Source organism: Caenorhabditis briggsae (assembly GCF_000004555.2).
Source record: "Caenorhabditis briggsae complete genome, chrIII, whole genome shotgun sequence".
Classification (NCBI taxonomy): domain Eukaryota; kingdom Metazoa; phylum Nematoda; class Chromadorea; order Rhabditida; family Rhabditidae; genus Caenorhabditis; species Caenorhabditis briggsae.
In genome coordinates, this window is record NC_013490.2 from 7496321 (window position 1) to 7510990 (window position 14670).

Consider the following 14670-nt stretch of genomic DNA (forward strand, 5'->3'; position numbering starts at 1 on the left):
CATATGTTTAAGAAATTTCAGAATCTGAAACAACGATTCAACTGTATCACAACTTGCTGTAATCGTCCGGGACCTGATAAATTAAATCTTGTATGCTGTGTTGTTTAAAATGAATTGAATCATCCCTACTATATTTTTTTGTATTTCAGATTAAAGTGTTTATCAAAATCGAAAAATCCAAGCCCAAGCATACATAAACTAATAGAACGTCATCCCTAATTTTTAACTTTGAGCTAATTTATCTCGCTCCCTGTGAAAGATATAAAAAAAGTGATCAACTGACCAAATGTTTCTGATATTATGATAAACATTTTATCAGTTGAGAACTTGTCATCTTCTACAGGAAGTGAGATATATGGGCATAACATTGACGGTGTGGAAGGCGTTAATTAGCGTTGTTACGTTATTCGATTCTCACAATCGTTTCTTTGTTTTTCACTGAGTTTTCATGACAAAAACAAAACTCTATCTCTATAAAAACACCTTTTTCATCTAATAGCAAGCCTGTTCCAATCCAAATCTCCTTCTTTTCCCTTCTTCTTCCTGGTAACCATAGTAACCACCACCGCTGCGCAAAAACTCCCCACATCATCTTCCCAAGAAATTTCAACGAATGTTTTCAAATGGATAATATACCTCAAGAGCCTTTTAAACTGGGTTAGTTAAAATCTTCTTCTAAGAATCTTTTCGGAAGTATTTAAAGTATTTTTTCCAGAAATAATATCCAGCTTCCCTCTTCAAATGTCGATATATTTCAATCTATGCATGTATCCGATGCATTTGATTAATCTATGTTTGTCATTGTATTTCAAGGTTCGCTAGTTTCATTTCACCACTATTTTCAGTAATTCATTTCCAGCACAAACTGCTTTCATTGACCTATCAAGTTATTGCTTTTTCCGCTTCTTTAGTTCATGTAGGAAGTGAAGGAGTGCGGTTGGGACTTGGGTTTTATGGAAATTTAGCAGAAAATGTGAGTGGTTTCGACTATTTAAATTCTGACTAATTTAAATTTTTCAGATGTCCGCATTGTTCGGATTTCTCATCACCACGATAATCATCCAATTACCCCTCACCGTGTTCCTTGCTGTAAATGGTGCTTTTCTGAATCTACCCTTGGAATACGTCTTCTACACTCTTATTGTGATATTTAGTGCTTTTCAGGTTATCAGGTCCTTAATGGTTCTCATAATTCAAGACTTTTCAGACTGTTTTTGCTATTCAAGCATTAATGAAAACTGCGGAACGTGAAGTGGCGAAATACATTAATAAAATTCAGCTGGAAACGGTAACAGCTGAAATTGAGGCGACTACTGCTTCTGCTATGAAATCTCCTAAATCGGCTAAAAAACTGGTTAAATTGCAAGATGAAAAATAACATATTTTATTCAATAAAGTAGTTTACAAGTTAATTGATGACCAAGATGAGATAACAAATTTTGACATGATTGAAAGATCATTATTAGGAAAGATTGATCGGAATCAATTTTACATAATGCCGAGAGAGTGATCCAGAGTTCTCATCTCCGGTGGCTGATAGATTTTCTCGATGAGTGCGATACTCTTAGCATAGGGTGCTTCACGAAGTCGCTGGTGAGCACACCATCCTTTCTTGACTTGTTTCCAATGACGAATGTATTCAGTCTTCAGCTCTGACAAGTATCTTGGGTCGACACTGTCATTGAATTGGTCAAGTTCTGTTGGACATATAGGCTGTTCAGGTACAGTTCTGTCTGGACGTGGCATTCGATGAATCTCTCGACAAGCGAGATACTCCTGAAAAAAGGAAAAATGGATTTGAAATTCAATGAGAGAATTGCACTAACCACAGCCAAATTAGGAGCGAAATCTGTTCGTGTCGGATTGATCGGATCGTACTCGCTGTTCATATTTCCTTTGACCCATGCTCTTCCCAGTGAATACTCTTCCTCGTATCTTCCAGCAACCATCTCGAATGGTTTTCCGCGCAGCTCGAACATTATCTTCGAATCACGAGTCATTGTCTTGCGAGGCGAATCCATCAAAGATGTTGCGGATTCGTGACGCATCATCTTGCGTGGGCGACCTGGAGGGCGTCCTTGGCGACTAGCTTCTTCGTCCCCACGACTGAAATCAAGAATTGATAAAAAATAATAATAGATGAGAACTTACGAATAATCTTCTGGAAGAACACCTATTATTTCAGATGGATGGTGTTTTATTGTGGTCAGCAGATTCCCAAGTCGTTTACGAGCGAATTTCATATCCGGAGATTCGGGGATAGTTGGGTCGTAAGAAAGAAGAGATCTGTAAACTAAAACCAGTATTTTTGTCTTAGAAAACATCACTAACGTGAGCTTTCGGCTTGGCGATTCCATTGGAATTGGTCCACCACTTATCAATGGATCATTACGGATGTTACGCTCGCTACTTTCCGGCATCAGAAATTCGGCAAGTGGGTCAATCTCAGACATCTTCAAAAGAAACGGTGAAAAACTGAGAAAGGGAATCAGGGCTGGGCGAGCAATGGGCTTTCACGGGTTTTGAAAACTCAAATTTTGCAAAACACACGCGAAGTGTTGAGTGAAGGCGCACAGGCAATTTTGTCGATGGGTCTCGACACGAAAAACGGCAGGAAAAATTTAATTGAGATATTTTAATAAAATTGTTCGGTTACTTCCTTTTTCATGTGTTTTGCGAGGGCTCGTATTTCTACATGAGGATGCAAAAGGATTTTGGATTTTTTTGATGGGGGAGGTTTTCTTCACGTGTATCTGTATCCTAGTTTCTGTTTTCTGATTCTCAGGACAACAATATTAAATATATTTTTCCGTGACATTAAAAAAAAATGAGGGAGATAAAAAAGGAACGTGGATCCACAGTATTCGAATTTATTCCCATCAAAACTAGAAGAGGAATATGAAAAAAAACAAAAAATACTCTCTAACCTTCATTTTTTTCAAACAGCAATAATTTGCACATTCAAAAAAAATTGAAATTGCAATTGATATATTTCAACGAAGACATGCTATACAGTTAAAAACTACAGATTTTTCAAGAGAACACAACATTTTAGGAAGAATAGAATAATTTTCAGAATTTTAAAAAATCATCAAAAAATCTGAATACCTATGAGGAAAAAATAATTTTCTCTATTCCCTGCGACATTTTTGTGTTAAATTTTGAATTCGAATTCTGGTCATGCAAATTTTTTGAGTTTGGCACCATTTTTCGGATAGCCCAATAAAAGGGAAGGCCTATAATTTTTTCAAAAAATGTGAAAAATTCCAGTCAAAAAAGTACTGAAATTAGCGAAAATCAGTAAGATTTTCACATTTTTCGGTGAAAATTTGTTTCAATTTGTTTTTTTTTTTAAATTTAAAATCCTAGGTTTAGGCAAAAACGCATTGTTAACCTTCCACTGAGACACCTGACTTTTGGCGCCAATTTCAAAAAGTATCCCAATTCAAAAATCATCCTCGGAATTCCAAAATTGTGTGAAATATTAGAAGTTTAGTTTTTCGTGTCGAGGCCAATCGACAAAATTGCGTGTGCGCCTTCACTCAACACTTTACATTTTGAGAGAGGAAAATTTGCAAAACGTGAAGGTTTTTCGCCCATTCTCGCCCACCCCTGGAGGGAACTTCAAAAAGGAATCAAAAGGGACTGTTGACCTTGATGTAGTTATAAAATCAAATAAAGCAAAAAGGTTTCATTCAATTATTAAATTAAGCAATAAATAATCTAATGTATCAACATGAAAAAGAAAGAAAGCTCTAAACATATGTTGTTGAAAAAAATAAATAAAAAAGATCAGAAGAGCAACAAGATGTGAAAAATTGGAACAGATTGATAAGTCTCTACTCGTTCTTTCTGGCTACAGATGTTCGGTTCGCTGAATAGACGATGATAGTGAGGACAGCGGTCGCAATTGAGTAGACAAAACGGAATGCCAAGAGAGACCATCCGTAGAGCGAGAACCCATGTTGAATGGATCTGAATGAGCAATTAAAGAAGTGGTATAGAATAAGTTGACTTACTGATAGACGAATGTAGAGTATACGCACATAGCCAACACTGGGGTGATGATTGTTTTGTTTTGACTGCGAGTGATCATCCAAGTGAGACAAGCCATAGAAACAATAACCATCAAATCAGCGGAGGAGTCGAGAGACGTCTGAAATTATTTATTATTTGGTTATAATCAGTTAAGTTCTTACCTGAATCCAGCGCCATGTGAAAGCGGAACCGCGAGCTCCAACCCAGAGAAGAACCAATCGATGAGAAACTGAGTGAGCGAATCCCCACCCAAGACTTCCAACAACAAAGCGAACTTCTCCTTTTCCAGCCAAAAAGTTAGTCATGAGCATATGAAGACCAATCACATCAACAATATCGGCACTGCTTTTCAGAAATTCCTGAACGTTTCAAATACAAAAAAATCGAGAGAATAGTAAAAACTGACTGGTAAAATACTGAACCCTTCGCCGTCCAGAGCTGGGAAGAAGGTGGCTAGGAGGAGCATTTTGATGAGCTGGGTTAGCAAGTACCCTCCACTCGCTGTTGCACATTTCCAAATTGAACTATACTCGTTGATTCCTTTAGAAATGACTTTTACATTTAAATAAATTTTCGGTAAAATACCTGAATATTTGTAGATGATGAAGTATGGGGCAAACGACAGAGCGATGCAGTTGATGAAGTGGAAAAACGACATTTTAGGTGTTGATTACCTGAAGCAAAGTATATTTATTGATGTACATTTGGATCTTTTATTGAAAAAATTTGAAGAAAACAATACATTTTTAGGACTTGGACGAATGGAAGCTTTCTGACTGATTACTGACTGTCTAAACTTATTGAAAAAGTGACCGAATGATTTTGAACAATTGTGAACAACAAATAATCAATAAGTATTGAGACCGTCATCGACTTCGGGCTCAAAAACTCTCCAGAAGTGATCAACGTCGGCCGCGGCATCAATTTTGCATTTAATGCAAACCTGCTTCCTTGCGAATCAATGCGCGCGTAATTCAAAAATCGCAGCAGTGGCTCGCGGAGGGAATGAGCACATTGTTCATGTCGATTGGATCAGAAGACGATTCAAGCAAGAGAAACTCGAATTATAGAAAAGTAGAAAGATTCATTTTGAACACAAAATATCAAAGTTTTGTATAGCCCTCCTCCTCTTCCTCGCTATCAGCTACTACAGTAATCTCTGCTGATTTCTCTTTTGTTTTTCGGAGGATGAATGAAAGAATTGGGAATTGTTTCAGGAAAAATCCACGAAGCTTTTTATCTGCTATTATGTTGATTAAAGGATCCACAACCATTGCAATTATCCTGAAAATATGATATGTTCTTAGCTTGATTTGAGTCTTACCATACGATTGCTGCTATACTAGCCAACATTTCAACATCAATGAACAGATAACTGTATAGAAATGCTTTGCAAGGACTTTTACATCCTTCTCCCAAAGATGATAATTCACGAAGATTCGCTAGAGCAACAATGCAAACTACAAGGATTGGAATACTCCCGACAGCAAATGTAATCATGTTCAGGCTCAAACGACGCATGGCAATCATACCTGGAAGATTCGAAAAGTTGGAAATATTCAATAAGTAGATTTCTTACTATTAGAATTAGATCGTGCCTGAACCAGAGAAGACTTTCGAACCAATCGATGAAGTCTTGTCATCATTGCAATGTAGAGCCCAATGACAGTCCCATAACAAATGGATAGAGTTACCACAATACTGATAGCAAGGGGTCTTTGACAAGATTCAAACGAACATGATATCGGAGCCGAGTCCGGATAAAAGAGAGTTGCTCCGAACAGAGCAACAAACACCTAGAACAAGGGTTTTCTGTTTTTTTTTTTTTGGAAAATGTACAAACCGAGGAAACTGTTGAAAGGAACCAAATCAAAGCTATTAGAAGCCAACAATGTTTAAGAGTAACAGTTGTCATATACGAAATATGATGAGCAACTGCTAGATATAAGACAATTGTTAGTGTTATATATGTACCTGAAAAGTAGTTATTCGAAAATAGAAGGAGAAAATAGGACTTCGGATTGTAACTTTTGTTTGGAAGTAGAAATAGATCAGAATCCACTTGCCACGGCCGGGAAGCTTGGACATATATTCTTTGACATTTAACTAACCTGTAACTGACATAAATGTGCTACTACCAACTAAAATAAAAATCATGGCTGACGTATAATTGAATCCATTGACTTTCCAAACAATAATGACAACATAGAACAACAAATTGGCAACAATAATTGACAAAGATCGGCTCATGAGAAATGCTTCTCGTTTTTTGAATCTAAGAAGTTAAATTTGAGGGATAGGAACTCTAAGAATCTTTTTTACCCCATTGTTTCAAATCTGAAACATTTTATCTGGGCTATCAGATAACAAATATTAAATATAAATGCAACTATTGAAAAAATTATAGGCAATATAGCTAAGAAATAGTCACTAAAGGAATCAGATCGATGAAGTTCCTGAAGCAAAGATCTAGAATATAGATTGACATTATGTAACTTTAATAGAATACCTTTAATAGATAACATGGATCTGTTCCATTTTTGATTGGACAATCTGCATAAATTTCGTCTTTCCCTGTGATAAAATATTTGGAACAGTTCTGATAATTAAAGATTTTTGCATAAGTTGATGTAATTTCTTTACCACAAATATAGGAGGTATCTCATCTGAAACTCCGTCGATAGATGAACATTGTTCACCATACATTCCCTGAACAAATTGATTTTCTTTCTTTTCAGTTGGTTATTTATCAATACAACACTTCTGCTGCTCGAACAAACGTGATTACTACAACTTGAATTGTTTTTTTGAAATTTGGGTTAGATTTAAAATGTTCATTTACAGCACAAAAAGAAAATACAATGTGTTGACCAGTCAACAATAAAATAATTGGGACCCAGATAGATAACCCGTCGTAGGATAAAAGCACACTTTGATGAAGAATTCTATTATTGGTCATCAGTTGAGATTGTAGATTTAGTGGAGGCTCTTCGAAGTCGTTGTGAGACCCGTGTGATTTGTTTCGAGAATAGACCGCGAAGTTTTTTGTCGGCCAAAATGTTGATTACTGGATCAATTATCATGGCGATGATCCTGAAATATCAATTTGTCATCCACTTTTTTCAAATTTGTTCACACTTTTTTTTTGGCGAAGAGATATTGCTTCCAAACCACTATGAGAAGGAATCTAGACCATGCCCAGCAAATTTTTTTTCAACAGCTGTGACTCTATGCACAGTAAACGAGCGGTCCGTCGACCAGCCGCCAACGCCCCGCCGGCATCGTCAAGGCGACAAGACGGTTTTCATCCGTCCGCACCTCTTCCTTTAGGTTTGAGCTGATTTATCTTGGCTCCTATACAAGATATCAAAAATGTGTCAACTGACAAAATGTCTGTGATATCATAGTAAACAATTTATCAGTGGACAACGTTCGTACATCTTTGGCAGCAATCAAGATACATTGGCTCAAAGTTGAAAGTTACAAGTTAGATAACTCACCAAACGATTGCAGCTACACTCGCCAGAATTTCCACTTCCACAAAAAGAGAACTATGCAGAAAAGTTTTGCAGGGGCTTTTGCATCCTTCTCCCAAAGATGATAATTCTCGAAGATTTGCTAAAGCAACAATACAAACTACAAGGATTGGAACACTTCCAACAGCAAATGTTATCATGTTTAGTCCAAGACGTTTCATTGCCGTCATGCTATTGGATTTGGATCTTGACTGAACTAGAGAAGATTTTCGAACCAATCGATGAAGTCTTGCCATCATTGCAATGTAGAGCCCAATGACAGTTCCATAACAAATTGATAGTCCAACAACAATTATAATAGCCAATGGCTGTTGGCATTTTTCAAAGGAGCAGGAAATCGGCGCAGATTCTGGATAGAACAAAGTCGCTCCCCATAGTCCAATGCAAACCTGAAAACTAATAAATTTTGAATTGAAAACTAACCAGTGAAACGAACCGAGGAAGCCGTTGAAAGGATCCAAATCAGCCCAATAATTAACCAACAATGTGTGAGGGTTAGTTTCGTCATGTACCAAAACTGATGAGCAATTGCCGTGTAGAGAAGAATCGTGAGACCAATATATGTTCCTGAAAGTCATTGGATTTTCAAAAATCAAAAAAATCCAAAATCAACCAGTTACAGAAAGGAAGTTAATTCCTCCGATCAAAATGAAGATCATTGCTGAAGTATACATAAATCCATTTGCTTTCCAAACGATAACAACAACATAGAATAACAAATTGGCCAGAATGATTGAAAGAGATCGGCTGATAAGGAATACTTGCCGTTTTTTGAAGCTGAAGCGAATTTAAATCTTTTGAATCCTGATTGAAAATTAGGCACCTGGTCTTTTCTTGACTAAAACATTTCAACTGTGCTATCAAGTATCCAATATTCAAAAGACATGCAATCACTGATAAAATGATAGGAAGTATTGCAAGAAAATAGGTTCGAAACTCCTTTGCTCGATGTACTTCTCGTAGTAAATAACATGGATCAGTACCGTTTTCAATCGGACATGCGGCGTATTTCTCATCTTTGCCGAATATGAATATGCTGGAGCAATTCTAAAAATTTTATACAGTTTAAATCAAAATACAGTACCAGTCAAAAATATATGCAACTACATATTTTCAGTTGGTTTTCGGTAATTTTCATGACTCTGGAGCTCGGCTGGCAAGTTTCCGATCACCTTGAAAATTTTGGATTGTGTAAAACAGACCTAGATCAAAAACTTTTAATTCACACAATTTTTGGAAATTCCTACTTTTCCGCTATTTGACGATCAATGAAAGACACCTGTTTTTTTCACTTTCCAGTACAAAAATCAGCCAAAAAAGGTGTCTTTCTAAAATCGGCAAATAGCTGAAAAACTAAAAATGTTCAAAAAAGTTCTATCAATCTAGGTCTGCTTTACACCCTTTAAAAGTTTTACCCGAGCTCTAGACTTCTGAAAATAATCAAAATCAACTGAAAAATACGTTTATATATTTCTCATAACTGTAGTTTTAAAATCTCACCAAAAAGATGAGCGGCACCGGCTCACCGCTCATTGTACCATTTCCAAAAAGAAAATGGACAGCGAAATGAAATCTGAAAAAGGGATAACTTGAATTTAAATAATTTCATTAGGATTGGAAATCTTACAATTTCTCCATGTTATTCAAATATCACTTTTAAAAATCAAGAGAAAATATAAACATATATGGAAAGGGAAGAGACAGAACAGTGGGAAAAATAGATAAAATTATGAATGAATTGGTTTTTCGATGCACTCTAAACCTGTTTACTACATAGATTCTTTTTATTTTTATATTCATCCCCCATTTTTTTCGAAACCAATTTTTGATCTCAAAGTACATGTACTCAATGAACGGTTCTTCGAAAACTATTTTAAAAATGACGATTGAAAAAAGAATCACAAAACAGTACCTGTAACAAAAATTTGTTTAAAAAATGAAATTATGAGTCAGGTAGCAATTACATCCTTTCCAGGACAGATAGTAGTTGTATTAATATACTTCAAAGATAGATGAAAATGGCGAAATTTGGGAATTTTCCGAAAACCGATAAGAGCACAGAATAGGAAATGACGATATGGAAATAGAAAACGATAAGATGGAAAGTTGAGACAGTTTGTGAAATATTCACAATGTAAATAAAAGAGTTTCTGCAAGGAATACGGTTTCAACGAGAAAAAAAAATACAAAGTACGATTTTTGCATTTGAAATTTTTACTGGAATTCCATCCTATCTGGAAAGAAATGTTCATATTTTCTTAACCAAAAGTTTTAAGTGCAAGAACGACGTTTACACAAGGTGTCATCTACCTTATCATTTTCTGAAGTGTGCCTTATTTGAGGGTTAAATACACTTTTTAAACGTTTGGAAGGTTTTTGATTCATGACGGTCAGCGAAATTGAGAAACTTGTCAAACGGGCCTATGGCGGGCCTTCGCCGTTTCTAGATTCTTCTGCCATAGCTGCTTTTAGAATCATTACTTTTTGATTAACTAAATTAGAACTCGTTGAGTACTGCAAACTGGTATTATTCGAAAAATTGTATCCTGTATATGGACAAAAATAAAAGCCATAGAGTGGCTGAACTGGGCCCTGTCTGTTATTTTCGGTTCGTTTCGTCTATAGCTTTGATTCTAAAAAAACTATGGCAGGTCCCGATTTACAAAAAACCCACTTAATATCCTTCACAGAAAAACGTTTTAAAAATCTGATGCAAATGCCGATATTAAAAATTGAAACTTAAAAGAAAAGAAAACAAAAATTATAAGTTTTTGGAGCTCGACAGAAAATTTGAGTCATTCAGCGGTAGTGAATAAAATCAAAAAACCAATTAGATAAGAGAGAGGAAGTGATTCCGTTTTTCAAAATATTTGAAAACAAGAATCTAAATATTTATCTATAAATATTTTTGTTGTTTTCATGACTAATCAATTCTGGAAAATTCATTGAAAGAGAGACATAGAATAATCTAGGCCATCTCGCATAGAAAACAACAAAATCCAGATTTAACACAAGAGACACAAGAAGACCTTGAAACATTTGAAAATTCAGGTGACTATTAAAGAAAACGTTAGTTTGATATTTCAGATTATCAGCTTATTTATCACAGTTTTGTCTCGCTTTCTCCCTATACTGTATTCACCTAAAACAAATATGGAAATGATGGATTCTAGTATGGTTATAAAATGTAAATACCAGTAAAATGTCAAAAAGATTGGGAGATTCAAAGAGAAGACCAAAAGCATACGAGAAAAATGATGTCATTTTTGGAGAAAATGCTTTATTTCAGTGAGAAACGAAGTTGTTCTCATGTACGAGCATTTATGTATACCGTAAAACCTGTAATAAAAGGGCTCCCTAACTTTTAACTTTGAGCCAATTTTTCTCGGTTACTGTCAAAGATGTGAAAAAGTAGTCCACTGATGAAATGTTTCTTGTAATTTCAGAAACTTTTTGTCAGGTGACACATTTTTGATATCTTTTACAGGAACTGAGATAACTGAGCTCAAACGGGTCCTTCCAATAAAGGTTTAATGATATTAAATTTCTATCATATATTTATTGCAGGCTGGAATTTTTATAGCTCTTTCAATATTCCATTGAGAAGTCTTTCAGATTCTTCCAAAACATGAAAAATGAAAACTAAGAATTCGAGATCAATAAGAACTATAATACCTTGTGTATCCAAGTAAAAACAACCTGAAAAAATTTTCTCGACAACAGTTTTTTCAACATTTTTGATAAAAGAAAAACGATAAACCCAAGTCCAAAAAAAGCTCAAATCTGAAGTGCCATGCCGAGATAAACTTCTCTTTCACCCACAAAAAAAACGACACGTCAGACTCAGTTTCGAACTCGGGGCGTATTTGTTCACAAAATCATCGCAAATAGTACTTTTCTTGACAAACATTCAAGGGAGAGAATATTGGCATTTGCAGCTGAACTTGTATTGTTTAGATTTTTTAGAAAACTAAAATTAAGTTTGTGTTCCAACAAACTAGAGTTTCTGACTACTTTTCTGGTAGAAAAATCGAAGGTCCTACAACGACAACTACCGTATTTATTGTCTAGATTTTCACTGTTTTTCGTTGTTGTTTTTCCTCCAAACAATTTGGAAACTAAAAATTATTTTAGGTTACGGTAATTGTCGGTTTTGGACCTCTGTCCGGCCACGTCTTTGATTTTTTTTCCAGCATAGCTAGTGTGTGGACAAATGATTGAAGAATCCGTCTCAATTTTCCAAACTGATTGAACTAGCCTAAACAGATCAATAAAAACATCCCATACGTATTCCAACAGTTTCTAAAACAACAGGCTTCATTTAGCAAACAAAAAAACAAGATAAACAGAAAATTCAGTGATATCTCAATTTATCGACCAGATTGGGATGGGAAAGAAAGACACAGAAAAGAGAGATCTAAAGAAAAAATTGATGAGATTTGAAATTTGAAAATAACCAGCAATAGAACATCAGATGTTTAGACAAATCCCTGGGCTAACATATCCGCGGCTCTTCTCAGATCTTTGAGTTCGTCTTCAACATTCTCGTAGATTCCATTTTCTATCAATGTATCCTCATCGTACCTTGGAACTCGATTGTAGTTCTTTGGCAATACCGTCTCTTTCATCACAATTTCCACTTCTTTCAGAGCTGTTAAATCGCGTCCACGAACAGTGACAGTGCATTTCGATGGATTTCCAGGAATCGGATCAGAAATTTGAATTTGAACAGTGAACTTGTCATGGAGAGACTTGATGTTACGACCGCCCTTGCCTATAATGTTTTTTGGTTACAGTATTCCAAGCACTTTATCTTACCAACAAGGTATCCAACCATATGCGAATCAACCAGAAACTCTGATGTCTTCCACGGCTTCTGAACCACTTCAATAATTTCGGCGATTCTCAATCGGATCATCTGAAGCTTGCGTGGATCGGATGTACGCACAAGCAAATAGGTGATCTTGTTATGTGCGGCTTCAGAAGCCTCGGCGAACCAGTCATCGGTTTCGAACTTCTCCGTCCATTCTGTGTCGGGATTGCTGAAAATCAGTTTTCGTAAAAAAATATATTTATTTATTGCATACATTCCATCGACAACGATATCGAGCTCTTCTGGAGTGTACGAACGGAGCACACAGTCGGCCTAAAATTTGAATATTCTTCCTGTTCAGAAGTACAGTATTATACCTGCGAATCATACATTAGTTTTCTCAAAGTCATCCCACGTTTTCCGATGACAGCTGGAACTGCAAATGCTGGAATTCGAATGAAATTTTCTTGGGGCAACTCTGAAAATAGACAGTAATGAGCAATTGATTAGTGTGTTACCACTATACCGGTAGTTTCTTCTTCTTCAGTCTTGCTCTCTTCCAGTTCTGGTTTCATTCTTACAAAAGCTGATAATCTCCGATATCTGAAATTGTGTTTCTGGACTATTGTATTTTTTGGTAACATTGTTTTGGTACAAAAATCGGGGCTGTGGAAGAGAAACGCTGGTGGCCGGAGCCGAAAGATGACTAATTTTACTTTTTTGACTAGTTGGGGGAAAAATAACAGGAAACTCAACTAAAATCAGTGAAAACGAGAAACGAAAATGCGGAAAAACATTTTCAGTTGTCGTTGTGGGGCCTGCGAGAGCTCGTATTTCTACACGAGGATGCAAAAGGCTTCTTGATTTTTTTTTATGGAGGAGATTTTCTTCACGTATATTTTTCCTAGTTTCTGTTTTCTGATTTTCAGGGCAACAATATTATATTTCCGTGACATTTCAAAAAAAAAGAGGGAGATAAAAAAGGAAACGTGGATTCAGAGTAATTCGTCTGAAGCAATTTAGTATGGATTCAAAATTATTCCCATCAATACTGAAAAAAGAAATATGACGAATTGCTCTCGGATAGTAATCCCCCTTCACCATGAACTCTTATTCGCCCTTAAAAGTACTTTCAGCCCTTCAAAAGTTGGCTAATCATCCTAAATCGGCAGATACCTGAAAGCACAGCTTCCTGGAAGTCTAGCTAACCCTATATGTTTATTCAAAAAAAAACAAGAAAAATATTACTTGCAAGTGTTGTATTTCAATGAAGACAAGCTATACAGTTCAACACTTCAGATTTTACAAGGGAAAACAAAATTTTAGAAAGAATAGTACAGTTTTCAGAATTTTGAATACCTATGAAGAAAAATAATCTTCCCTGCTCCTAGCTACACTTTTATCTGGAATTTTGAAACCGTTATTCACCCAAATTATTTTTTCGGATGGCCCAATGGAAGAAAAGCAAAGCGTTTTTTTCCAAAGCCTATAATGTTTTTTAGAAATGTGAAAAATTCCAGTCAAAAAAGTACTGAAATTAGCGAAAATCAGTGAGATTTTTACATTTTTCGGTGACAATTCGTTTCAAAATTATAGGCTCAGGCAAAAAGCCTTGTTTTCTTTTCACTGAAATACCTGCATTTTGGCGGCTGATTCAGAAATTATTCCAATTCAGAAACCATCGTCAGAATTCCGAAATTTTCAAAAATATTAGAATTTAGAATATTCTTAAAATCAAAAGGAACAACATTTTTTAGAATTAGAAATTCGAAATTTTTGGTTCTTGGAAAAGTTATTAACAACTATTCAGAAATTCGCACTTATTGAAATTTTGAAAAAGAAAAGGAATTATTAACATTGCCACGAATCAGAATTAAATTAATTTAATCGGGGAAAAAACTCCGGGGCTCTCTTCCAATCTCTCGATATCCATTGGACCAAGCAGAAATGCCACCGATCGATAAAGACCTGAAAGGTACAGTACCCCTGGACGGAATCGCTCGATTCCTTCGATTTCCATTCTCCAAAAATCCCAGATTTTCATCGTTGTTCTCCTCGGCGAACGTCATACTTCGACTGACTCGCAGGGGTGGAGGTCTTGGGATTACTGTAGATGATTGCTCAGAATTTTCAGTGTCTGTTGCTCCATAATTTCGGAGTACGATATGCTCATTTGTTGTGTTAACCAACGGTCGAGGCTGAATGACAGGCTCCAGGAATCGCAGATTTGGGAAATTTGTCTGGAAATTTTAAATTTTCCAAACAAAATTTTTTTTTGGAAAA

General features: G+C 35.8%; 7 protein-coding genes across 7 annotated transcripts in view; 2 read left to right on the forward strand and 5 right to left on the reverse strand.

Annotated features, from left to right (window-relative positions):
* Nucleotides 1–623: 623 nt before the first annotated feature.
* Nucleotides 624–1378, forward strand: CBG16514 (the record flags this gene model as incomplete). Its single annotated transcript, XM_002641794.2, has 5 exons — nucleotides 624–657; nucleotides 716–813; nucleotides 860–973; nucleotides 1021–1164; nucleotides 1208–1378. 5 exons carry the CDS (start codon nucleotides 624–626, stop codon nucleotides 1376–1378), a joined length of 561 nt encoding a protein of 186 aa, XP_002641840.2.
* Nucleotides 1379–1488: 110 nt separating this feature from the next.
* On the reverse strand, nucleotides 1489–2453 carry Cbr-lin-37 (the record flags this gene model as incomplete). Its single annotated transcript, XM_002641795.1, has 4 exons — nucleotides 1489–1776; nucleotides 1827–2106; nucleotides 2152–2286; nucleotides 2332–2453. 4 exons carry the CDS (start codon nucleotides 2451–2453, stop codon nucleotides 1489–1491), a joined length of 825 nt encoding a protein of 274 aa, XP_002641841.1.
* A 1386-nt stretch (nucleotides 2454–3839) lies between these two features.
* On the reverse strand, nucleotides 3840–4696 carry CBG16516 (the record flags this gene model as incomplete). The annotated part of the gene is made up of 5 exons (XM_002641796.1): nucleotides 3840–3975; nucleotides 4020–4156; nucleotides 4200–4397; nucleotides 4445–4578; nucleotides 4624–4696. The coding sequence occupies 5 exons, from the start codon at nucleotides 4694–4696 to the stop codon at nucleotides 3840–3842; spliced, it is 678 nt and encodes a 225-aa protein (XP_002641842.1).
* A 362-nt stretch (nucleotides 4697–5058) lies between these two features.
* On the forward strand, nucleotides 5059–5157 carry CBG25924 (the record flags this gene model as incomplete). Its single annotated transcript, XM_045244006.1, has 1 exon — nucleotides 5059–5157. One exon carries the CDS (start codon nucleotides 5059–5061, stop codon nucleotides 5155–5157), a length of 99 nt encoding a protein of 32 aa, XP_045099845.1.
* A 201-nt stretch (nucleotides 5158–5358) lies between these two features.
* On the reverse strand, nucleotides 5359–6744 carry CBG16517 (the record flags this gene model as incomplete). Its single annotated transcript, XM_002641797.2, has 7 exons — nucleotides 5359–5570; nucleotides 5618–5834; nucleotides 5882–6012; nucleotides 6150–6313; nucleotides 6361–6494; nucleotides 6548–6637; nucleotides 6682–6744. The coding sequence occupies 7 exons, from the start codon at nucleotides 6742–6744 to the stop codon at nucleotides 5359–5361; spliced, it is 1011 nt and encodes a 336-aa protein (XP_002641843.2).
* Nucleotides 6745–6986: 242 nt separating this feature from the next.
* Nucleotides 6987–9212, reverse strand: CBG16518 (the record flags this gene model as incomplete). The annotated part of the gene is made up of 7 exons (XM_002641798.2): nucleotides 6987–7131; nucleotides 7539–7963; nucleotides 8011–8141; nucleotides 8188–8351; nucleotides 8398–8621; nucleotides 9075–9147; nucleotides 9202–9212. 7 exons carry the CDS (start codon nucleotides 9210–9212, stop codon nucleotides 6987–6989), a joined length of 1173 nt encoding a protein of 390 aa, XP_002641844.2.
* Nucleotides 9213–12052: 2840 nt separating this feature from the next.
* CBG16519 overlaps nucleotides 12053–14670 on the reverse strand; it is a gene marked incomplete at both ends in the record, with an annotated part of 3573 nt that continues 955 nt past the window's right edge. The window contains 6 exons of the mRNA XM_045244007.1: nucleotides 12053–12348; nucleotides 12393–12616; nucleotides 12662–12720; nucleotides 12765–12865; nucleotides 12914–12990; nucleotides 14496–14627. Coding sequence (XP_045095987.1) covers nucleotides 12053–12348; nucleotides 12393–12616; nucleotides 12662–12720; nucleotides 12765–12865; nucleotides 12914–12990; nucleotides 14496–14627 — 889 coding nt within the window. The remainder of the gene's footprint in view (nucleotides 12349–12392; nucleotides 12617–12661; nucleotides 12721–12764; nucleotides 12866–12913; nucleotides 12991–14495; nucleotides 14628–14670) is intronic.